Consider the following 25,824-nt stretch of genomic DNA (forward strand, 5'->3'; position numbering starts at 1 on the left):
TTTAATGAATCCACATATTCCCGTTCCACAATTTCATTTCTTCTTCTATCTAACAGCACGGAACTTTCCATCCTTTTGACAGAGTTCTACAACAAAGGTTAATTACTTTATAATTTCATTCTCTTAAAAAAAAGCGCACTAAAATTGCTAATTTTAACTGTGCTTCTTGTCAGTAAGTTCAGGTAAATTCACTGTAATTAAACCAGATGTTTTCTTGTGCCTAAAAGCCAGGTGGTAATTTAAGGGAAATTTTCATTTCAACATAAAGGAGGACAGAAGGTGATCCAGGGAAGTTTTCTCTTCTCCTTTCTTCCAATTCATTGTCACATCTGAAAAGTGGCGCTAACATGGTGAACTTGGAGGGTAGTTGTGAGAAGTAACAAGTCAGCTTATGTAAAAGCACAGAGCCCTGCACAGTCAACAGAAGTTTCCCTTCCTACTTATCCAGTCTACTCATTTGTTTTTTTTTTGCCTCTTCAATCCAGGTGCCATATTTATTGATTAGTTGGTTGTCGTTCATATAAAGAAGCTCAGAACTAACTTAAAAAAAATCAAAATAATTTGAAAATTGTTCAGAGGCCACCAGAACCTGTAAGTGAGTCTTATGGAGAGAAGACAGATTTAGACAATTTCAATCCACTTGTGTTTTCCAGTCTTGATGGAGAAAAGGTAATCTTTTTCTGGATAAATTTTTACATCTTCAGACACCAAATACCTTTTTAATGGAACCATACAGTGGTGTGTTAAAAGGCATTTCACAACTAGCTTTCCAGAAAACATAAAACACTATGTGTTTGCCAATTTCCATGGTGTAAATATCCCCATGATGGCCAGTTTCAAGAAAGAATGTGATGTCACTGAACTCAGAGGTGGGAAGAGAGACTAATGATTAGCTCTAGCAAGCCAGTATGACTTGGTTTTGAAGATTGCTAAATTATATTACACATATCCTCACTTTCTTAAACAGTGTGTATGAACAGGGCCCTGTGATATCTTGAAAGATACACGAACTTTGATGTCAGATATTCACTCATTCAACAAATAGCTGATGAGCACCTGCCAAGTGCCAGGCAGACAATAAATACATATACATAGGTGTGTGTGTGTGTCTATATATATGCGCATATATATTTATATGTGCATGTGTTTCAGATAATGCTAAGTGCTATAGAAAAGAAGTAAAGTGGAGAGAGTGTTAGGGAGATTTTGGCCAGGTATAGGACTGTATATTAGATAGGGTTAGGGGAAAAAAATCACAGATAAGATTTTGGGATTTATTTATTGGCTCTGCCATTTGTCACTCGGTAGCCTTGGACAGGTTCCTTAAACTCTCAGAACCTCAGATTTCTCTTCCACACAACTGTATCAATAGCACCTACCCCACGGTATCTGGAGATTAACTGTGTGAATGAAGACACCCAGCACAACGCCTAGCTCACAGTGGGCCTTTGGAAACCATAACTGCATTTCTCCTTACCCTTCATGATATCTCAAGGTCATCTTTGTAAATGTCAAAAATGTACCAAGCTCCAATTAAGTGATGCCTTCAGGACTCGCTAAGGTGTGCACAGCTTCTCACCCTTCCACTAAATGACCGTGCAGTGCGTTACTTACTGCCTTGTTGTTACTGCCTTTTATACCTTTCCTCTCACTTTCCTCTTGTCCTGATTTTATGTGTGACATCTTGTCACTATACGTGTACCTATCCCTAGCAATATGCATCCTCCTTCTAGCTTCCTGTGACCTGAGAACCCAGATGATTCGTCTGTTAGAAATGCATCGAACATACAGGTGCTCATTCCTCAGCTATGTCAGTCCTCCTTACAATTCAAGTACATTTACTATATTAGAGGAAACAATATGTCTTATATGTGATTAATCATGTTACATATCAATTATATTAATATAGTATATCCTATATTAATTATAATCATATTTTATATAATTATTATAAATTATATGGGAGCCTAAATGTCCCTATTGTAAAATAAGAAAAATAAAAATAACACTGTTTGCTTTTTCGCATTTGGTGTTAAGGTTAAATGAATCTACATTGCTGGTGAAAATGTAAAATGATACATCTTCTGTGGAAGAGGATCTGTCAACATCTAACGAAACTGCATATGCATTTACCTTTGACCCCAGCAATCCCACTATTAGGAATTTACCCTGAAAATACGTCTCCACAAATACCAAAGAACTTCTGCACAGGGCTGCTTGCTACAGTACTATTTGCCACAGGAGACCATGAGAACGACCCGAGGATGCACAGGAGCCTGCTTGACTAAACCATGGTATAGCCGCATAATGAAGTCCCATCCAGCTATCAAAAAGAAAGACGCAAATCTGTACAACCCCATATGGAGGGATTTCTACTATATATTAAGCGAACAAAAACATGAGATGCAGAGTATATCTATTATGCTATCTTTTATATAAAAAATAAGAGAAAGAGACATTTTTCCTTTTTTGCAAAATGAACTATAGGAAAGATAAATCTGAAATGAACAAAAATGGTTACCTTTCAGGTGTGGATAGAAACAGTGTGAAAGAGATAGAGGTGGTGACACTACTTCTCTGAGTGTACTTTTTTATATAGTATTTACTTTTGAACCATGCAACTGTTTTGATGTTAAAAAACAATGAAATTAAATAAAAAGGACGGGGGGGAGGGCAAACCTTAAAATGGAAACAAATGAACCTAATTGGGTATCAGATTGATAATATAACCATTCAGAGAAAACAATGAACCTTCGAACAGCCAGGATTTTGGATTCCTAAGGAGAGAAAAACTGCATAGAAAACCTTTAACCTAACCTCATAGCTTTCGTGTTTGTTAGAGTGATTGGCATTGTAATTCTGAAACTATTTTATATGTATTGCAGGATGCAGCAAATGAGAAAATATGCGGATGCTGGGAACCAGGGTTCTCACTGTGGGAGAAGGGAGGTATATGTATGGAATGAAGCAAGCACAGAAGAATCCTGAGATGCTGGATTTGAATGAGTATGAGCTCATGATTTAAAACAGATAATTCATATTCTTTAGCTCTACCCCCTTGAAGAGCCTAAAGGCCATAACACCCCACTAAGAACACCTAAGATATGTATCTTAGCGCCAAAATACCACAACCCACTGAAAGCAACCAGAAATCCTTAGATGAGCGGTTGACTTCAGGTCTGCCCCAGACCTGAAGATCTAGTATCAAGGTAGTCTAGAATATTTCACTGTGCCAGAAGCAAGGAAGACTGATGAGAACATGTCAAAAGGACCTAGGAGCCAACTTGAAGGGACTCCCACTAGCCATATTTGAGACAATTCGAGCATCAAAAAGAACAATAATAGTAATGAATTTTAATACATCAAGTAAAAAAAAATCTATGAGTGAATATAGGGGTACTAAAAATGGGGAGAGGGATGAGGAGAGAAAAGCTCTTCTATAAGTAAGAATGCTCATTAATACATTTAGAGGGAATGTCAGGTTTAAAAATCACCCTTTCGTAAATACTAATGTAATAATTGATTCAGGTGAAGGTTATCAAGGAGTGCTAAAACCACTGTGTGAAAAGTTCCTGGGGTCTAGGACGCTCACAGGACCTGAAAGTATCGATGCATAGATTAGCTGATTTCCAAAGGGAAAAGGTCCCTTTTACAGTGCAGAGATTCGGTGGTCTCCATCTTATCTAAGTGACCAAATGGAGCATCACTGGTAGAGGGTCCCTGACATTATGTACCGCTTGACATGGTACAGTGAGAAATATACATCACCAATCCATGTAGCATTTTTGCCGAAAATGTCTCATATTCTGGTTTTGTCACATAAAATCAGGCTTAATGTTACTGGAGATGTAAATGTGGATTTTCTGTTTGATTATTTTTAAGTGAATACTAAATTTCTTAGATGTCCTATGGTATTGTGGATATGTAAGAGAACGTCCTTATACTGAGGTCATGTACACTAAAGAGATTAGAGGTCAGGTGTCATGGCTTCTGCAATTTTCTTTCAAATAGTTTAAAATACGATGTTTTTAAAATATAATATTTCCATATCATATAAATTACACATATGTATCATATATATATATATATAAAAAGAAAATGCAGCAAAGTGTTAACAAATGTTGAATCTAGGTGAAGGGTTTACAGATCTACTTTGTACTGTTCTTTCAATTTTTCTATAGATTTGAAACATTTCAAAGTAAAATCTTGGGTATGAGTCAATGAATGGAACACGCCTATGTGTTCCTAGCACAGTGTAGGCACTCAATAAATGGTAGCCAAAATGAGACCATCATCAATACCATTTTTATCTTTCAAGGCCTCCTCTATGCCATTTCATAGTCTTGGCTGCGGTCTGGATAAAGGTGGAGAAATAACCACTAAATAAGTGAGCTGTGGTTTTGTCTGAGACATTTGTGAAGAAGAGAGAAATAAAGAACCCATTTAGTCTCCTATCAACAGCTGCTTCCCAGCTGAAGCAACAGGGCTCAGTGGCCACGAGCCTCTCTCACCAGCCGTGGATTACTTTGCAGGCCCTCAGAGGCACTGGGGTGCTGAAATTACAAATTCTACAAATTCCCCAGAAGACAATTTTGTTGCATGGATGAAAGCAGCATGAGTCCAGTCAGCTCCATCTGAGAGGTTGTTCTTTGGCTCCCAGAGGGGGGTTTCAGTTAATCGACTAGAGCCAGGCACCATCCTCAGCTTGTCCTTGAGGTAAATGAGATCCCAGCAAACAGAAATGGTGTTTCTCCCCTCTTTAGAAGGAACCTAATTCTGGCATACAGAGGAGGCCTGTGCTGTTTGAGACCATCCTTCAGCTTAGTGGTTCCTGAGACAGGGCCTCAAGATGGCTACAAGATTGAGGACTGGTGTCCTGTATGTTGGTGTTTTTAATATGATAAAGTCCACAGATCTCGGTAGAGTAGGAATTGATGTTTTATTAATGGTTTTTAATTAAAATTTAATGTCAACGCATTGCTGCTCTCACGTTGTTTTGATAGAGGTTATGTGATTTTTTCCTGGTGACAAGGAGGATAAAGGGAGAGGTTAAGACATGCCTTAAAGATAAGACTTGGGATGTGCTGTCGCACACATAGGTGATATTCAAAAAGCAGCCCAAGGTGGGCCCAGCAACCTCGAAGAAACACCTTGAGTTGCTCCTGGGCCAAACCCTATCATTCATCTCTGAGTCCTGAATTTTTACGCTGCTTTTCAACAGGGGCTCCTCCCTGTCTAACAACCAGGGGGACCCCAGGAACGCTTGTCACTAAACCACCCTTCTCGCCCTGACTCTGCTTCTCAGATCAGGTACCAATCACATTGCCACTCCTCGAGAGTCTATGTCATATTTTCTACAACCTTGTGGAGTGGATGTCTAGAGCTCTCGGGGGATTTCCTAGGACATGTGGGTGATTTCCGAGTTTCTTGTGCTAGAGGAGCCTTTGTCGAGAAATTTTTTTTCTGGATTTAGTGCAAATATAGTAGCACATTTATTGAAAACTTACAATCTGCTGGGCATTTTTCTACTGTCTTTGTATACCATCCCTTTTAGTGAGCACAACAACCTATAAGGTAAGTACTATTATCATCCCCATTTTAGAGATGCAGAAACCAAGGCACTGAGAGGTTAAGTGACTTGTCCCAGGTGCATTTGGCTCCAGAGTCCGCCTTCTCAAATAGCGCACTCTTCTACCTGCTGGAAGAAGGGGCTGTATGTTTTTGAAACAACGGAGCCAGACCTAGGGAAACGTCTGGCAGCTTTATCAGAAGCCAAATCCAGGGCCACAGCCCCTGGGCTGCAGAATAAGGGCAAGAAGGAATGCCCAACTCCTTCTGCTGGAGGCTGGATGGGAGTGGGTTCACAGGAAGTAGAGTGCTCAGATCACCTGGAGAAGTTCATCCAGGGGGAGCTGTACCCACAGAAGACTAAGGTTCATTGAAAGGCAGGAAGGTGGGGGGCCAAGGTGACAGAGGCTAAGTCCCCACTACTTTTGCTACCTAGAAGCATGGTCTGCAGGGGCTGAAAAGAAAGTGGCTGCAGGGGTGACTTTAAAGGGGGTCAGGAAGGGCAAACCCTTCCTGTGAAGGTATTTTCTTTGTGTAAAACTTGCAGTTCTAGCATAGGACTTAGAGGGGAATGAGAATCGGGGGTCCAGGGGAAAAGAGGCTGGCGCTCTTTCCTCTGTCTCCTTACGGGAACTTGCAGCTGAAGATATGGATCTGGATCCCACCAGGGGCCATCACTCAGGGGTCCTTGGACTGACTTATATGAAACAAGAGTATAGAGAGGATTGCCACGGTAGAGGTTCTGCTTTGAGGTTCTAAGGCTAATCTGTGTCAAGTTGGGGTATTTTCTTCATGTAGCTGACAATGACAGTGCTCTGCCCAGATCCCTTCTGATCTCTTTGTACCACTTTTGTGCCCCTTGATCTTTTGCCTGCACGTGCAAAGAGCCAAAAGTTCCTGACAATTTACTTTCCAATCCTCCTTCCCCATCCTAGCCCTAAACATTGGCCGGCAGTTCCCTTCTCTGATTTGAAACAAGAGTGATGCATACCTGCCCTGTGGAGTTCTGTAGGCTCAGGTCGCAGACCCCCTTTGCTGGACTTGGCCTGAAGTTGTATCTTGGCTTTTTCTCCTTCCTTGTCCTGCTTCCCTCACTCCCTTCCTAGTCTCCCCTGAGAACACTTCCTTAATCAATCACTTGCACACAAATCTTCACCTGAGAGTCTGATTCCAGGGAACTCACTAAAGTCACCCCACGGGGCCAGAGGCAGCCTGGCTAGAGGGAAAGCTGAAATAGGGCCATGGAGAAGTATTTCCTAATGAAGTCCGAGAGCTGGCAAGTTGTTCTGTTCTCCCATAAATAAGATAACTGCTGTGGTGGAGTTACATGGTACATGCAATGGGAGCCTGAGTTGGAACACCCACGTTGGCTTGGGGCAGTCAGAGAAAGTTTCCTGGAGGAAGTAGCATGTAAGCGAAGACTTGAAAGATTAATAGAGCTTGTCGCACAAACATGGAGGGAAAGGCCATTCCAAGCAGGAGAAACGGCATGAGCAGGGAGGGAGGGGCGGGAAAGGTGATGTGTTCCAGCAGGTACACATGGCTCTATGTTCCTGGAGTCTCAAGTTAAGAACCAGGTTGGAAGATAAACTGCAGGAAGCAGACATCAGAATCTTGTAGGGGTGGAGGGGGGAGTGGTGGAGTGGGAGGAATGGAGGCCCCCAGGCTGACTTTATCTTGAGTGACTAGATGAAGGTCATTGAGATGAGGAACACCGGGAGAGAAGTCAGCCTAGAAGAGCTTAGTTTATTTTTGGATACTTTGGGTTGAGATGCCTGGAGGACATCCAGGTGGGAATTCAGTTCTGGGTACATTCAACGTATGCGCTAAGCTCTTTATACGTACTTTTTGATTTTAATTCTTAGAGTCCAGAGTTGTCTGACTCCCAAACTCAACATGTTTAAACTGTGCGATCCATATACACTGTCTCTTTCAGGATGCATCAACGTGGTTAAACGTTGGGCATAGAAGGTGGTATAAAGTGAGAAGAGGGATGGGGATGTAGAAACGTCAAACTTGAGTGTGTGTCTGTGGCAGAGCTACCATTATCCATGGGAACAGCGCCCCCTGGAGTTGTGTAATACACAGCCTGCATGGTCCTTTATTGAAGACCTTGGAAAAGAGGCAGATACAGAGGGGGAGATTAAAGATTCAGGAAAAATTAAAACCTCACAACTGACAGGTATGGCCCCGTGAGCATGTCCAACATTCTCCATTCCAAAATAAGCACGCCTCCCTCACTCACCGTCCTCCTCCGTCTGCACCACCAGCTCCTCACTCTCCATCCGGCCCTCCGGGTTGGACAGCAGCAGCCTCAGCCGGATGGTCATGAATGGGCGCAGGCCCCGCAGGGTATAGTGGGAAGATGTCTGGATGACCTCCTCAGCCTCATACTGCTGCTGGTTGAACACGTACTGGTACTGCACCGTGAGGTTGTAGCTGTGGCAGCGGGTCACCGCATAGCCAAAGGGCTCCCACTGCAGGGTCAGCTGCCGGGCTCGGATGTCCACAATCTCCACATTCTGCGGACCGTGCACTGGATCTGCAAGACACACATGCAAGACACAAAGGCTCTCAGGAGACGGTCAGGAAGGCGGGGTTGGGTGTTTCACTAAAACAGAGGAGACCAGCACTTCAAACTTATCTCAACCACTCAGCCACTGCCTTCATGATTTTTGCCACATAGAATGTAACTGAATTAACATTTTTCTGTAAATCAAACTCCTTTTTCTTACTTAAATACATGCATCTGAATGAAAACATAACTATATAAAGGGAAAACCTGAATCACTTGCCCTGAATAAATGTTAACCATATAAATAAACCAATAAATAAACCATAAAAATAAATGCAAATTGTTAAATTTTTAAAGGTTCATCAGGGTTCCACTAAAAATCATCTTGGGGACCACCAACAGCAGACACAATACTTTGGGGATATACTAGTTTAGAAGGTTGCTGGGGTTCTGACCTGCCTCCTTACATTTAATCCGGGCACATCCTTTCCCCTTGGGAAACCAGCCCCGTCTCTTCGGTTAACTGCACCAAGGTGCCCAGGCTGGAAATTGAGCCGCATCCTCAACACACAGCACCCAGTCTATCCACATGGTCACTGTGACCTGTTGACTATGCCTTGGAATTTTCCTTCCTTTCAATGACAACACACTCATCATTTCTCAGCCCCCTATGACAGCCCTCAACCCCTCTTCCTCTCCTCGCCACTTTTTTCCAAACAGGCCCCTCCAGGGACATCATTCTAAAAGCAGATCTGATCAGCTTTACCCTAATGCTGTCTCCTACTCCATCCCTCCCTACTGATCTTGGCCCCAGATGCCCCATATATAGCATGGGCTATATCTTAGTTTATTATGAATATTCTGTTTATACTTTACACAAATTAAATACGTGTTTTTGTACAAAACAGAGTATAATAATCAAAATAATTTTTTTAAATCCCCACGTATAAAGCTCATTCTGTAAGGTTTAGGCATGTGTTATGATAGAAGCATAACTTCTTTTGTGATCAGCATCCTCATAAGTTCTTGTGTCACGTTCTCTTAGCCAGGAGCACCTAAGCACAGGCTAGAGATCAAATCAGTATATTTTCCCCCATACCACCTATAGGACCTACCAAGTTATACAATCTCTTTGGGTCCATTTTTTATTTTATTCGTAAAATGGTGATGATAATAGTAGCTAACTTCATTGGGAGGGGAGCAGGAGTTAAATGAGATGTGGTTTGAAAGCAGTTAGAATTGCACATGAAACTTAAGTATTTGATATATGGTAGTTTTTCTTTTGCAATAATAGGAATATAATAAGGCTTCATATGCTTTATCTACACTGAACATATTATAAGTGGCAGTGCTGGGTAGCATCCTTACGCAAAATAATGGATTCTATCATCTCTCCGGTCCCTTCAAAGCATTTAGGGATAAGGCTGCTTCTGCCAATGCAGCAATAAGAAAGGGACAGGGGACTTGATGCCAGCTGAATTCCTTGATTGGTCCCTGTGGGGAAAATGTCCTGGACTTGTGTCAGAGCTTTACCAAGGAACATACTTCAAAGTGGTCCTCTTTTGAGAAGAATGCCCAGAAATGTCAGGGAGCCTGGCAAACCTGCCCAGATCTGCTCATGTGCTGCTGGGGAGAGTGGACAGCATGGCCCCGGCCCAGCTGAGAAGTTCACAGTCACTTTTATAGCCCCATTATTCATGCTCACAGGTCCCTTGTGTAAAGGAAAGCCAGCATCCCAAAAGCAAATGGGTGACTTTGAAAATGTGACATTGAACAAGCTGTGGCTGAGGATGCATCGTGCTGAGCCCACGTGGAGTAGGAGGTGAAAAGTACGGTCCCTATAGTTCAGGGTTATGATCTGGCGGGGCTGCCACGGCTGCTTGGTTTAACAACTCAGGACGCCATGAGAACAAATGCACAAGCACAGGGATAGTGAGAAGCTGCTTGCTTGGGAAGTCCAAGCATTCCCACGAGCCTTACCCAGCTGGAGCCTTTCTGCAAGTCCAGATGCTAGAACTTCCCTAGCTGGGAGGCTGCCCACCCTGCTCAGGATTCTTCCTACATTCTACATTCTACATTCTTCCTCTGGGTGTGCCTTCAAAACTGATGCCAAATCCCAATAAGATAATCACCCGCACTCATTAGAGACTAAGAACAGGAACATTTATGACCCTTTTAGGTCCACAGCTAAAACCTTATTTTGTCAAACATCTTAAGATGTGCCACAGCCCAAGTTAAATAAAATTTTGGGATCTCCAATATGCCCTTAAAGCACAAACAAAACAATAATAACAGAAACAATAATAACAAAACAAAACAATAATAACAGAACACCATTGATGGCCAGCAGCCACAGCACTGGGTTCTACCACCTGCATCACCGTGCAACCGTGTAAGGGAGGGCATGTCAACCCACTTTACAGAAGAATAAACTGAGGCCCAGAGAGGCCCAGGAACTTGTATAGAGTAGCAAGGTCCACAAGTGTGGTTTTGAACTTGTGTCTGTCTGACTCCACGCCTAGTATGTGAAGTCAGAAGATGAGCCTGGCCACAGGGGCCTGGAAAGAGAGCCTGTGTATGCTGTGTATGCACCCTGAGGAAAGAGGACACAGCCTCTCCCACTGCTCTCCTTCGCTCTGCCTTTCCCCTCCTGCTGGTGTTCAGCAATCCCCTCTCCCCACTGCAGTCCTCATTCACTTTGCCTCTTCTGTGAAGACTTCCTTGCTGAGGCCCTGGGCAAAGGTTATGGCTATTTCTTTCTCCTTTTATTAACTGTTTCCATATATATTAATCATTTTCCGCTGTGACAGCTTTTTAAAATTGTCCCTGCTCACTTGGATGTGAGCTCCTTGAGAGCAGGGGTGCTCTCTGCTCATCACTCCAGCCCACGTCCACCGCAGGGACCTGTAGAGGAGGGTCTCGGTAAGCATCAGCTGAAAGGATGCTCTGTTTTGTAAATCTCACCCAAACCTGTGAGGAAAGCATCACTAGCCTCATCCTGGAGGAAACCAGAGTGAGGTGAAAGGATTGGACCAAAGCCACATAGTGAGTGGCACAGCGGAGATCTGAAGTCCTTGAGGGGCCAGCAGCTCTGTTTTCTCTGCACTGTGACACCATGAGGGACTGAGACGAGGGAAAGGACATAAACATGAGGCATGCCACAGTCATCAGGAATCTGGGGGAACCTGGGGAGAATGTAAGAAAGCCTACAACTGTGAGGCAGAAATGGCTTGGTCTCCTGAGGAGACAGTGATTTGGAGACTTAATCATTTAGTGCTAAGCTGGCCACTGGCCTGTCCTCCCACCCCTCGTCTCCAGCTACTACAGTGTTCTCTCCACAGCTCACCTGTGGAGGAGTGCACAGAAACACTTTCTGCTCCTCTTAAAGGAAGGGGCAGGCAGGGGTGCCTTTTCAAAGAGGGCAAGGGATGTTGCAAGCCTGCTACAGAACAAAGAGATTTTCTCCCAGAGAGGGAAGGTCAAGACATGGGAAAAGTCACTTGGTCCCTCTGAAACACATGTGACTGACTGTCATCAGACAGGCCACAAGGAAAAGTGGAGTCGGGCAGAGAACAGCTTGAAGCCAGACCCTCACACTCACTACCTGTGTGAACTTGAGCAAAGACACTTCATCTCTGAGCCTCTATTTCCTCGTCTACAAAGTGGAAATTATTGCAGTAATCTCCGAGGGCTGCTAATGAGTATAAAATGAACTATAAAGAGACAGAGAAAACTACCTCTGCCTAATAGGGGGCATTCCTCTTGGAGAGAATGACCTTTCCTGGAGAAACGTCTTGGGAAGCTTGTTGGAGTAGAAGCTGCATTCCCAGAGCCTTGGGATCAGTTGTGCTCAGCCTTCAGAGGAAGAGAAAAATGAATTCACTGGATGCTGGGTTTGAATAGGAGAGGCTGGCGGTGAACAAGATGGCAGAATGTTGGGTGGAGCCCAGTGTGACTGTTCTTCATGTGACGCCTCGATCTTCAGCAAGGTCCTCAAAATACCACAAAATGGTTTGCCATGACTGAACTTCCTGCAGATTCTAGAAAGGGCTTGGATCTGCATGCTTCACTTGGGCCAAATAAGATGCCACATGGGAACACAGGGACCAGACACAAAGGGGACTCAAAATAACATCCATATGTGTTACCAACAGATGATTTCGGGGTTTCCCAAGGCTATGGAAATTAAGAGGTTTAAGAAATCTCAGTTCACGTGCAAATGGCAAGAAGACCTCTGGTGGACCTGTGAGTTGGATATGTGTAGGTGAAAGTGTTTTTAAGTTCAAGAACTCCCATTCAAGAAAGGGGAAGGCAGCAGCTATTTACCAAGCTGTAACTCTGGACGAAGAACTTTCACGCTGAAAGCAGCCCTCTGGCATAGAGAATTGAGGCCAACAAAGGGACATGACTGACTTAGGGCCACACAGACAAGTCCTCAGCTCTGGGCTCCCATGGCACTTTGCACAGCTGCCCACCCACTCAGCATTTGTCACGCTTTCTAGGAACTGCTTGGTCATTTATCCATCACTCCTCCCAGGCTGCAAGGGACCGTGTTCTGTTTGTCCAGCAACCCCAGCACATGGTGCAGGGCCTGTCGAGGGGCCAGTTCTTGTTTGTTAAGCTGAGATGAACAGATGGTGACCTGTTCTTAGGAACTGAGCTCAGACCCCCTGACTCCACAGTCCCTGCTCTGAGCTCTCCAGCGCGTCATCAAGTCTTTAAGGTGAACATATCTATTTTTGGATTCAAGCAAGAGAATGTCTTGAAATTCTACACAATAGAAACTGGTTTTCAAAATGGTGATGGAAGCATTCATGCTTTCAATCTCACACCCCCCTCCCACACCCCGAAACCTCAGCTGCTGAACCCAGCTTCTGCTCCAGTAATTGCTGCAGCAGCGAGAATCTCAGGTTTACATTCGGAGTGGTGCAAACACATTGGAAATTGCTGAGAAAGCCTTGTGTGTGCAGTGGAGATTGGTTTGTTGAATTTACATCCCCCGTGTAAATATATCCAGGCCTAGGGCCTATGGTTTCTGCCTCCAGATAAGGCGCAGTCCACACGACCTTCTTGAGTAACAGCCTGCAGGCCAATGAGATGAGAAACAGTAGGAAGCGAGCGTGGCTTGTCTGGGAAGCTGGAAAATCTTCCTGTAATGGAAAGTCACAGTGGTTCGGCCTCTGGGTGTACTTTCTTTCTGCCCTTAGACTTGGCAACAGGGGCCCTGTCCTGAGCCCTGCGCCTTAAGGAGCACACTCTGGCTCTCTTCAGAGCGTGCCCTCTTCCTGGAGCAGGAGTCAGTGAGCCAACGTGTCTACTGGGCCCCTGTGCTCCCCCTCCCAAACCAGGCTCCAGGCACCTGACACCCCAGAATTCCCTGCCCCGGTGGCCCAAACTCACTTCCAGGGTTTGTGGGAACCTCTTTCCTTGGTCTGCCCTTCCAAGATCAGACCATACTCCATGTGTGCACCCTTAGGCCCAAGGGGCGACCAAAGAATGGTTGTTTGTGGGGAGTGGACAGAGCTTGGACATGAGGATTAAGGTCTCCAGATACGTGTGCAAGAGGCCTTTTGTGAAGAGGGATGCAGGTAGGTGAAAGGGGAAGGAAAAGGGCCACAGGCCTCCGTTTGGATTCTTGCCCCAGACCCATCCGTGTCCTCGCACATCTTAAGGACAGGGGTGTGTGTGTGTATGAGACTGACTCATGTCTTCGGAAGCTTCTTCATTCCTGTAGCTGCCTCTGGAATGCAGGTTGGTCCTCCTAACCTCTGATCACTTCTCCCCTTCCAAAATAAGATCTTACGAAAGTACCATTTCCTCCTGAAGGACTATTTTCAACCTAATATCGGAGCCCAACCTGCAACTTGCACCCTCCCACCCCCAAATTCCCTTCCTCATTTTCCAATGCTCACTCTTCTAACCCTACATTCCTAAAACAAAGTCTTGCATCCTGAATCCTTTCACACCTCCAAGCTTTTGCCCATTCTTCCCCCTGCTTGGCATGTTACCGGCAAATCCCTATGCAATATATTCAAGACCCAGCTCCAATGCCACCCTTTCCTTGTAACTTCCTCCAAAAGTCTTCCTTGCCCAAGCAGAGGAATGCCTCCATTATCTGTTTCTTGAATGCATTAGCACATTTCTTCCATAGCCTTTATCAAATTGCAAATTAATTGTTTATATTTTTGGTTCATGTTCACGTCCTCTGCTAACTTGAGCATCCTTGGATCTCTTCATTTTTATAACCGGAAAGTTGTTTAATAAATAAATGAAAGATTGAGTAAATATAGAAAGTGGGGGATGACTGAAGACCAAGCCAGAATCCAAACCCTAATATAGTGCAGGGGAAATGTAGTAAGTAAAGGGGTGGATCAGGGCTCTCTCTACACTCCAATTGTTAAGGGTAATCATGTGGTTGTCAGAATTCAAGCCTGTTTTGTTCTGTACGGACCCAGCCTCCATCCCCACTGTCAAAGGCAATAGCTGTAGAATCTCGTAATGACCTTAATCAAAGCAGAACATCTTATTAAAAAAAGGAGCAGCAAAGCAGATTTCCAATTCGTGAATTTTCTATGTATTCATCTTTGCATGTGAAGTTTGTTGTAACATATGTACTGTTCAAAGTTGAACCTAAATTGAGATAATTTGGGGCATGGGGCTGAAAATGTGGAGGTGGATAGCTTGTATGTAAAATTAATTTTTTATCCATTTGGAGATGCAATTTGAGTTCCTTTCAAATTAAATTGCAATAGAGTCCTAGGCAGCTGGAAACATTGCCAACATAATTTGATACTGCAAGAGCAGTAATACGTTGACAGATAGTTCGATGTGACCATTAATTTGCAATTTCTGCATGGAAATGATACACGAAGGGAAAAAAGGTAAAAGGAAAAAAACTAAAATCCATCTTCTTTCCAGCATCATCCAAACCCACTCTTTTGCTTACTTTCACCACCTCCTCTAATTTATTGCAGGTGTTTGCTGGACAGGAATTTGTTGAATATTACCAGGGGCATCTTATGAAGGTAGGCAGGGACAGGAATCCACAGGCCTCATATGGGGATGCTGGTGCCCTCCCAATCGAGGGTCACTGGGTTTCACCTGTCCTGACAACTAAAATCATCCAAAGTTGGAACATGTTACCTTGTGAGAAGGTGACTCGGTTGTTAACCTCTTGTAGCAATGTTATAAAAGAGATAATTCATTCACATGTTCATTAGCTCACTCAAAAGACTCTTGAGCATGGAAACATCATGAGCTGGTGAAAAGAACACGGGCTGTCCTATCACCTGGACCTAAAGCAAGTCGCTTGTTCCATCTGTATCTATGCCTCATTTTTCTCATGTGTAAAACGTGGATAATACTCCCTGCCTGTTAGGGCTACAAGGTGAATTAAGGCAACTATGGCCACCAAACTCCTGGACTGTAATTGACACAGCTGTGTTCCCTCACACGCAGCTCCCACCTCCAGAAGGGAGGTGAGGCAGAGGACACATTGAGATAGATTGGAATCATGTAGGTTACTGTGGACCCCTTGCCTGGTTCTTAATCTAGCTGACTGCTGGGTTCACTCTTTTAACCAACTATAGTTTGCAGTTAGCAAGCTTCCATTAATACACGTTCAGATATTGGTGTATCTATGTCTTCCTTTCTATGAACATGTCTTGAACCTCTAAGATGGAGCACACATTAACGATGCAGGTGAATGAGACAACCCTTTCTTGCCTTCATGAGACTCACGCTCTAGAGGGGGATACAGGCACAAAAACTGTGAAGGATGGAATGGTGAGCCTGATGAGTCTTTCTCAGGAGGAGTACTGGGCTCCTGGGTAGTACATGGCAGAAAGACACAGCCAAGGTTTGGAAACTCATCAGAGCCAATTTAATCATGACTTGTGCACAATGCTTACGTTCTTACTCATAGAAACTAGAAGCCACCAAAGAAATTTGAGGTGAGTGAAGGTTAATGATTCCCCCACAACTGCATTATTAGGTTATAATAAAAGCAAGTCTAAGGCCAAATTCTACCACACAGATGAGCATTTATTATGCAAATGTTTATTAGCAAGCAGGCAGAAACAGGTCAAACAGTGCATTCTGTAAAGTTCAATGAAGTCCCAGCAAACTGTCCTTTTAGGTGATCTGGTTACTGTCTTGCATGCAAGGTTCATTTAAGGGCTAGATAATAAATATTTTAAGCTTTGCAGGCCAGACAGTCTGTTACAACTATTCATCTCTGCTGTCGTAGTGCAAAGGCAGACACAAACAATAAGTGCACAATGGGCATGGCTGCGTTTCAATAAACATTTATTTACATAAACAGGTAGACAAGGCCATGGGCTCTAGTTTGCCTACTCCTGTTCTAGGGGCAAAATCAATTACCATTATTGTCACATCAGACAACCAGGAATCCTTCTCATCCCATGGGTGACACAGGACTGTTAAGAATCAAGGCTCAGACACCATCCCTGAGGTCAAAGACTAGAGGTCTTACTGAGTTCTTCATTAGGTATGGCTGGAAAGTTCTTTAAAAATATTTTGGCCAACTCATATATTTTGACTACCTTCAACTTTACCAATTAGAGTCTATTTATGGTACTTATTATTATGCTAGTCAACAGGTCCCTCATTTCCACCACAACGACCTGATTTCTGACATATAGTGTGGTAATTAGCAAAACGAAGGTGGTTAATCAAGATATGGCATCAGAAGCACCGGAGTGACGTAGAGCTGTCTCTGGAGTGGGGGCTCTGGAATGGAATACCAGGGCACCTTCCCTGACCAGTGTGGTCTTGACTGGAAGGATGGCAGCACTGGGTTATAGCTCAACCTATAAGTCAGCCATAACATTTCCTGTTAAATACTTGAGAGTAAATCGCCAACAATGTAATGTGATGTCTAGAGGCCAAGAAGGCTGTCCTGAAGGAGAGGGCCTTGGGTAAAGCATAGATAAGATTTAATCAGGTAAAGGTGCAAGGTGTGGGGGACCAGGGAAAGGAGGATAGGAAGTGGGAAGGTTAAACCCCAGGCAAGAGAGGCAGCACATTTAAAGTCCAAAAGACAAGAAAAAAGGAGCAAACGGCCATCAAGATTCTGACGCGGGAGTAGACAGGCCACGGGAGCAGCAATCCTCCAGCTTCCACCACGCATACGCACCCCCACACAGTGATGGGTTAGGCCAGTCTGGGTATTACACATGACAACAGTCCCTCCTACCATCCCTAAGAAGCAGGTGAGAATAATAACCAAGGCAAGTGCAACAGCATGATATGAATATTCTTTGCCAAAAGAAAAGCACTGGACAAGTTCATTCTCTGAATAAATATTTTTGAGTTCCTACCATGTGCCAGGCACTATACTAGATGCAGGAGTGAACCAAACAGACAAACATCCTCTCTGCCCCTAAGGGCTTATGTTCTAGTGAGCAGGGGGGATTAAATGACATATGAAATCAATCAGAAAATTACACGGCGAGTCGGATGGCAGTAAGTGCTCTACAGAGAAACCAAGCAGGGAGGGAGACTTGGGGTCCGGGGAGGCTTATGCCTAAAATTTCACTTCTTTGATTTCACGTCCTGCCACTAGCCCTTTGATATTTTCTGATCTTTCCTCTCCATTTGCACTCAAGTTCTTACTCTTTTCCTGAACATGGTTTAGCTTGAAATACTTATTGAGCACTCATGGGGTGGCAGGTGATGGGGACACAGAGTTAACAAAAATAGACCCTGTCCTTGCCTTTCTGGAACTTAAAATCTGATGGAGACAGACTGAAACAACCATAATGGCCACTGAACATGTGAGCTGACAAAGCTGCATGTTGTAATAAGTGTTTTGAAGGGAACAGGTAAGGGATGAGCGGGATAAAAATGCAAATAAGGCAAGCGAGGGCCTTTAGGTATGGTGGTCAGGGAAGACGACTCTGAAAAGCTGACATTTTGGTTAAACGCTGTCACTCTTCTCTCCTCTCTCTATTCCCATCTTTCTCCCATTTTCCACTCATTCTTTGGGCCTCAGTTGTTCTGGGAAAGCCTTGTCTCAAATGTTGATCTCCCTCATAGTTGGGTGAGGTGTCTTGCTCCATGTTCCCACATTGAACGGATGAGTGAACTTGGCTGGGATGGAACATAGGGTCAAACCAGGGCTGTCAAACCAGACCCTACAGTTAAGCAGCTTGGGGTATGGATTGGGAACCAAGAGTCAGATCCAGCCCAGGTTCAAGAGGCACCCTAGTGGCTACGGCCAGGGACTTCAGGCCCAGAGTGAGCATGAGAGCTGCAGTCCAGGGACAGTTATTAAATCATTATCTCTTGGCTCCAAACACTCCTTCTATAACCTGTTTTGTGATGCTGGAGCTAGAATCCCAGAAACCACATTTCTGCTCCACCCCCTAGCTCCACGCTAGTCTCTGCCAGTAGGGGGCGATAGAGGGAGCCTGAGAGGCTGGAGGAGGAAGAAGAGCCTGCTTCCTGTTCATGTGAGCATCACTCCAGCATGACTTCTTCGCCTGGGGGACGTTCCTTCCATCACAGCAGTTAGATCTAGTTTGCAGTTTCTCCAACACCCAAAGAGCCAGTCTCATTGCAGCACCTCAGAGATACGACCACTGGCCAAAAAGTGCTCCCTCTTCCAATCTTTTAAATGTTTATATTCCAGGCTGTTCTCCCTGTTCTCTCCTGCCCCAGAAGTACCTGCTTCCCACAGTTGCTACACTGGTGTAATACCTCCATGTCTCTTTTTCCCTTTTCAGTTTCCTAGCCAATTCTTTATATATAGTTCACCAGAGCTTTCCAAACTTGCTCGGTTCACGGCGTCCTTGGTGTTTGGTAATTTTTTCACAGAGCTCCGAACCAAAGAAATACCTAACACTTCCATGTATTAGTTAGCCCAAACGGCTTAATAAGTATTTATATCCTAATGACTTAATAGTGGTTTGAGAAAACAGTGCACACAAATCAAAGGAAAAAGTATTTTAATTTCATTCTTAAATAACCACAATTACTCACTAATGGGAGGCACGCATCTGTTGAGCACTGAACAATTTCTCAAACCGTGGGTCCAGATTAGACACGCCACTCGTTGCCTGCTCCACATTAACTTTTGCGCAATATTTGCTTTTCATCACAGCAACTACCAGAAGCCCAGCTTTGCAGAGATATGATGTCATTGAAAGGAATGTAGCCCAATCTAATGTTGAACGTGTGGACCACCTCAATTTAGTAGTTTGTACAGTCTTTGACAGATGACACTGAGCTTTTCATGATAATTTAAAGTTAAAAATTTAAACGCCCTCAGGGGTTGGCCTGGTGACACAGCAGTTAAGTTTGCACATTCTGCTTTGGCAGCCCGGGGTTGGCTGGTTCGGATCCTGTGTGGAGACCTATGCACTGCTTGGCAAGCCATGCTGTGGCAGGCATTCCACATATAAAATAGAGGAAGATGGGCATGGATGTTAGCTCAGGGCCAGTCTTCCTCAGCAAAAAGAGGAGGATTGGTAGCAGATGTTAGGTCAGGCTAATCTTCCTCAAAAAAAAAAAATTTAAATGCCCTGATGTGGCCCCCTTTGTGAACTCATTGTGGTGTCCTGAGCTGCCTCAGCACAGTTTGAGAACCACGACAGCTAACAGTTCTTTTCTTTCTCTCTCTCTCTCTCTTTTTTTTTTTTTGGTGAAGAAGATTGGCCCTGAGCTAACATCTGTTGTCAATCTTCCTCTTTTTATTTGAGGAAGATTGTTGCTGAGCTAACATCTGTGCTAACCTTCCTCTATTTTATATGTGGGATGCCTCCACAGTGTGGCTTGCTGAACAATGTGCATGTCTGTGCCTGGGATCTGAAACTGTGAACCCTGGGCTGCTGAAGTGGAACATGTGAACTCAACCGCTACGCCACTGGGCTGACTCCATTAACAGCTCTTTATAGGCAATCCTCTCTAGGCAATTTTAATCCCACATTAAAATAAGTGGCGTGATTTATCTCTGAACTAGACCTTGACTGCTGCAGGACTCTACTTCCCGAACTTCATGAACATTCTGCGTCTCCGTCATTCCTCTCCCAGTGCTCCATTCTCCCTGGGTACCTTCTGCCCACAAACATGATGTTCTAGCTGGCCACACTCTGCTTCCCACCTCCAGCTTGGGCCGGACTCTTCCCTCTCTGCCCCATCCAAATGCAGCTACCTGGATTGCTGCTGAGCTCGGGGGCCGGGTGGTTAGCGCACCTCCTGCCACATGGACTGCTCGGGTGCTCAAATGCCAGGAAGAATTAAATGGACACAGGCACAAGATTGCAGCCTGGAAATAAAAGCTTTAGAATGTTTAAAAATTACTTTTGTGGCAGAGGAAATAGGGTTGGAAAGAGAGAAGCAATTTCTAAATTACATGGTTTCAGTTTCCAGAGAAAGGAAAAGCATTTCCAGTGGGGGGGGGGGGGGTGGGGAGGAGAAGGTGAGGCCATAACATCTTCTGGGCTTCACTTCAATTCACACTTAATTCATGGCAAGTCTCCTGTCTACTAAAAAAAAAAAGAAGGGCAGGGGTGGGGAGAGAAAAAAGTAGCTGGAGAAAGGAGAAAATCTGAAACATCTCTGATGGTCAAAAGCCACCTAGCGCTGGGCCCATGTGAGGTATTAAACATTCTAAACACTTCACTTCTCTTTGGGAAATAAAGTCTGGCTGTGAACAACATGGACACTGGAATTAGGAAACAGTCTTCAGTGTATCTCATCTGCCATCACTGTGATGCTGGTGAGAAGCCATGTGTAAATCAAATTATTTCCAGAATATCTAAAACAAACAAAAGTACTATTTTCTGATTGGACTCTGACAGCCCCTCTCCCAGAACGACTACCTTCCCTTTCAGTTGGAGAGTTCAGCTTTTTATATTCGCACCTGGGGCTGTTCCAAGCTGACACTACCCGCAACTGAGAACCCCCCACCCCAGGACATTCTTGACCTCCCAAGGAAGCCCATGAATCTGTAGACATTACTCAGGATTACTGGACCTTGAAGAGCCCTGCTGTGTTAGCAGCCCAGAAATGCCTACCAAGCTTTTTTATGATGTCCAAAGCTTCATTCTTTGAAAGGTACAAGAGTGTCATGAAATTGAAGGAAAATTTTCAAACAAAAACCACTGTCCGTTAAAGGTGGCTTGTTCTCCATCCAGGCTCATTTGGGATTTACCTGGGCAATGAGAAAGGGTCCGCGACAAAGCGAAAGCTGTCTATTCCAGTCACCTTATGGCAAAACATCAAGAAGTGAACCCCAGTAGAAGAGGGGGCACAGCAGAACAGCAGCTACAAGACCCATTTATCCTCTGATTGTCTGCCTCGCTCATTTGTGAAGCACCCTCTGGCCTGGCTGAGCATCTCTCCTCAGCAAAGATAATGGGCTAAAAATGTACACGTCCTGTTTCCTGGCTGATCCCTCTGAAAGAAGGTGCCCCTGGACATGACACAGTGGGGCCAATCGTAGCACAATCTCTTCCATTAGCTACCAAACGATAATGACATCACAATCCTAAAGAGATCACTGTCCTTCCCTTGACTTTCAGTTTTGACTTTCCCTTCTAAAGCTGCCTCTGCAGAATGTGAGCTTCCCTTCAGTGTCATCAGCCAGCATGCCGTTCCCACCTTTCACCTCCCCTCCATCTGCAAATAGTGTTGCTCACATGCCTGACGTTTTCACACTATTTCTCTCTGCTGATGAACAAAATTTGTTTATGAAATGTGCGACCTTTAATGAATAATTTTATCCTTTCTGAGCCCTGCTTTTATGTAAATATATAAAGTGGAGCTAAGGATACCTATCTCCTATGATTCTCCTGAGGTTGAAATGGAATTATATGTGCTCATATATTAGTGGGATATTGCTGTGTAACAAGTTTCCCCTGAAGTCACTGTTTACAACAACAGGCATTTATTCCTCAGCTCATGCATCTGCTTGTCTGACCTAGTCTGGGCTCAGCCAGGCTTGGCTCCAGGCTGTGTATTGTGCTCAAGTCTGCTTCACGTGTGTTTATTTCAGGGCTCAGGCTGAAGGGGCAGCAACTACTCAGGGTACATTCTTTCCATGACAGATGCACCAGAGCCAAGCCCACCCATGCAAGAGATCTTAAGGCCTCCCTCAAGTCACGTCCACTAATACCGTAATGGTCACAGCAAGTCACATGGGCAAGCCCAACATCAATGGGGCCACTCCTCCCACAGTGGGGAAGTGGGGGTGGGGGGAGTGAATATTTGTGACATGATAACCCAATATCACTAATCAATATGAGTTTACACTTTGGTTAACATGCCAGCGAGCACTTCTTCACATAGCACAGGCTTGGTCCCGTGTGGGGAGGAAAGTCTGACTGGGTCAGTTCTCTGGGGAGCCAGAAGATTCCACTAAAACCACAGGTGTAGGCAGTTGCTTGCCCTACCTCCATTTGGACTCTTATGTGATGTGTCCCTGGGAGAGAGGGGCAGAAGTACAATAGATGGGCCTGGAGAAGGCAGCCTGGCATTTGAAGTCCTTCTCAATCTCAATAGGAACCTTTCCCATCCACCAGCCAAACTGGTCAAGTCAGTCATTCCTGTCCTCGTCTCCCAAATGCTTGCTCATCCCTCTACATGCCCTGCTCTCCTCTGCCCCAAATCAAAACTCCTGTGATAGACAAGATAATGGCCCCCTCAAAGATGTCCACATCCTGATACTCAGAACCTGGGAATATGCTATCTTACATGACAAAGGAAACGTGAATGTGATTAAGTTAAGGATCTTGAAATTAGCTTAAGGAAGATTACCATGGATTATCTGGGTGGGCTCAATGTACTCAAAAAGGTCTCTATAAGAGAGAGGCAAAAGGTGAGAGAGAAGAGAGGACCAGCTATGCTGCCGGCTTGAAAGACGAAGGAGGAGTCCACAAACCGAGGACTATAGGCAGCCTCTAGAAACTGGAAAAGGCAAGGAACATGTTCTCCCCCAGAGCCTGCAGAGGGAACACAGCCATGCGGACCTGTTTTAGACTTCCAACCTCCATAATCCTAAATGTATGTTGTTTTAACCCATGAAGTTTGTGCCGATTTGTTACAGCAGTAATAGGAAACTAATACAACCCTCAAATATTGTTCTGCTTATTCTATATTTTTTATCCATACTCTTTTATTTTTAATAATTCATGGATGTTTAATTTATAAATAATATTTACACAACATTGTCTAGAGAAAAGTAGTTTGATGAAGAGTCAATTTAAATAAAAGATGAGCCTCCTAATCAGTGCCAATGAGGAATAATCCCAACACTATGTCAAGAGAAATAAAGTCCCACTTTTCCGGGTGTGTCCTGGGAACTCCAAGTCTTCAGATTTGGAGGAAGTGACCATGAAGGAGCTGTCTGCTGTGTCTAGCATGCGAAGGCAGCGGATCTCAGCCCAGGAAAGGGGCTCCCCTGCACCCACTGGCCTCAGTCACGCTCAGATGGAGGTCAAGCTGGGTGGAGGCTGCCTGGCAGCTTGGGAGGCCTGAGTGGAGCGGGAGGGAACAGTTCTGTTTTAAGACCCAGACCCACTCCTGGGGAAGGGACCATCAGGGCTTGGCTCTTGGCCTCCTGGCAGCTCTGGAAAAGCTCCTCGTGATGTGTTGAATCTCACACCCTTTTCCATGGGCTTGAGCACTTTGAGCAGCCCTGCCATCTCCTCTTCTTGTTTAGATTCGGATCTCTCTTCCTTCAGTTCTTGAGCCAGGTCAGTTAATTCCTCCATCAGCATTAAGATGGTCCTCTCCACCTTTCTGTAAGTGTCTGTAAGGCTGGGTATATTCAGTCACTCTTTCTCTAGCCTGGCATTCTCAAAAGATGATTCGATCCCCATATACTCCTTTTGAGCAGTGCTAAGCTTGTCAGAGTTGGCATTTCTCCTCAATCCTTGCAGCCACAGTTTCTGCCAGCTGCTTTTCACGTCGTACATAAAGTTGACTTCTAACAGACTGAACAAGTCTGAATATAAATAAGAGACCTACCAGTAAACTGACAGCAGGTGGGCACATCATTGTCTCCCACTGGAGGCTGTGGAAAGTGACTCGGACTCAGGCCATCGGGCAGCAGCTCTACCACCACCTCGCCCAGCTTGCCAAGGATCAGCCCAAAGCCAAGCTCCACAGAGGATGGCAGCCCCTCCATGGCACTGATTCACCACAGGGCTCTGCCCAGCCACTGTGGATCAACAGCCATGACAAACCGCAGGGAATACCCCGACATTCCGCCTGGAACCCAACCAGCAACTGACAGTCTGGAAATGTCAGTTATATGGTGGGTGTCGGGGGAGCTTTGTAAATAAACTATACTTATCTTCATTACTGTTTGATGATCCTTCTAATTTCTCTCTTTCTTCTTTGTTCTTATTAATATAAAATTACAATATAATGAAATGTGTCTATATTGTCTTGACACATCTTGAAAACTCTCTACCCCCTACAGCATTCAAGAACTCTTTCAATAAATGAATCATGTCACTGAATACAGAAAAAACCTCCCCGTAACTTTTCAATTAATACCCACCCACTCCCAACATCTGCAGCCTCTGTTTGGTTTGTAGAAATATACATCAGTTTTGCCAGGTCTTGAACTTTACAGAAACGAAATAAATCAGAATGTACACTTTGCTGTCTGACACTTTTAATCATAATAATGTTTTTGAGGGCTATCCAGGTTTTCATGTCGAGATAAGTTTATTCTGTGTTTATGGGTAAATAATAAGACATTGTACAAATATATCAAAAAAGATTAATCAATTCTCCTTTTGGTGGACATTTTGAGTTGCTTTCAGTTTGATGTCTTTTGAATAAAGATATTGTGATTATTTACACTCGTGCCCTTTTCATAAATATATGTTTTCATTTCCCCTTGATGAATAATTGGGAGTAGAAATGTCCGGTAAGTGTATGCTAAATTCTTTTTTGAAAAAAAACACTGAGGTATAATTAATATATGCTAACATTCCCCAATAAGTGTAGATTTCATTGACTTCTGCAATTGCACAGATTTCTACAGTGATCACAACAATTCACTTTTAGAACATTTCCAGATTCCTCCAACTTTACACTATCGGGTGCATTTGACACAGTTGGCCCCTCTCTTCTTGAAATGATTCTATCACCTACCTTACAATTCATCACACGCCACTATATTTTTTTTTCTTTCTGTACTCACTGGCTTTTCCTTGTCTATCTCTATTGCTGGTTTCTCTTCTTTCCCTTACTTCTCGGTATTAATTTTAAGTCAAGACTTAATCCTTGGAGTGACGTCAGCAAGATGGTGGAAGAGGAGCTTCCAGCACGTGTCCCCTTGCAGAAACATCAATTTGAACAAATACTCATAAAAACACCTTCACAAGAGCCAAGGATTCCAGGTGAGAGATTAAAGCACCTAGTAAACAGCTGGTCCAGGACCTGGTGGGATGTGTTGAAGGCCGAGTAGTTGAACACGAATTGGTGATGCTGGAGATGTTTCTACCCTGGAAGGCTGGTACAGTGGACTCTGTCAGCCTCTCCATCATGCCTACCTGGAGGGCACACATCCTGCAGGCCTCACTTAAATTCAGTTGACTCATCTTCACACCGTCCAGGCAGTCCCCGTGCCCCGGGCTGGCTGGCGGGAGGCGGGGCAGGGCTGAGGTAGTGCAGACCGGGGTCCAGCCAGCGGCTGCTGAGTATGAGACAGTTGTGGGGCAGCAGAGCCTGAGGCAACGGAGTCTCTCCATACTCTTCAC

At 44.4% G+C, this 25,824-nt stretch overlaps 1 protein-coding gene across 17 annotated transcripts in view; it reads right to left on the bottom strand.

Moving 5' to 3' along the window:
* Positions 1-25,824, bottom strand: part of PTPRT (protein tyrosine phosphatase receptor type T) — a 1,018,757-nt gene that overhangs the window by 365,263 nt on the left and 627,670 nt on the right. For all 17 annotated transcript variants that reach the window (XM_070589264.1, XM_070589262.1, XM_070589256.1 and 14 more), the window contains one exon: positions 7,814-8,110. In XM_070589264.1, the coding sequence (XP_070445365.1) occupies positions 7,814-8,110 (297 nt within the window). The remainder of the gene's footprint in view (positions 1-7,813; positions 8,111-25,824) is intronic.

This window comes from Equus przewalskii, chromosome 21 (assembly GCF_037783145.1).
Source record: "Equus przewalskii isolate Varuska chromosome 21, EquPr2, whole genome shotgun sequence".
NCBI lineage: Eukaryota > Metazoa > Chordata > Mammalia > Perissodactyla > Equidae > Equus > Equus przewalskii.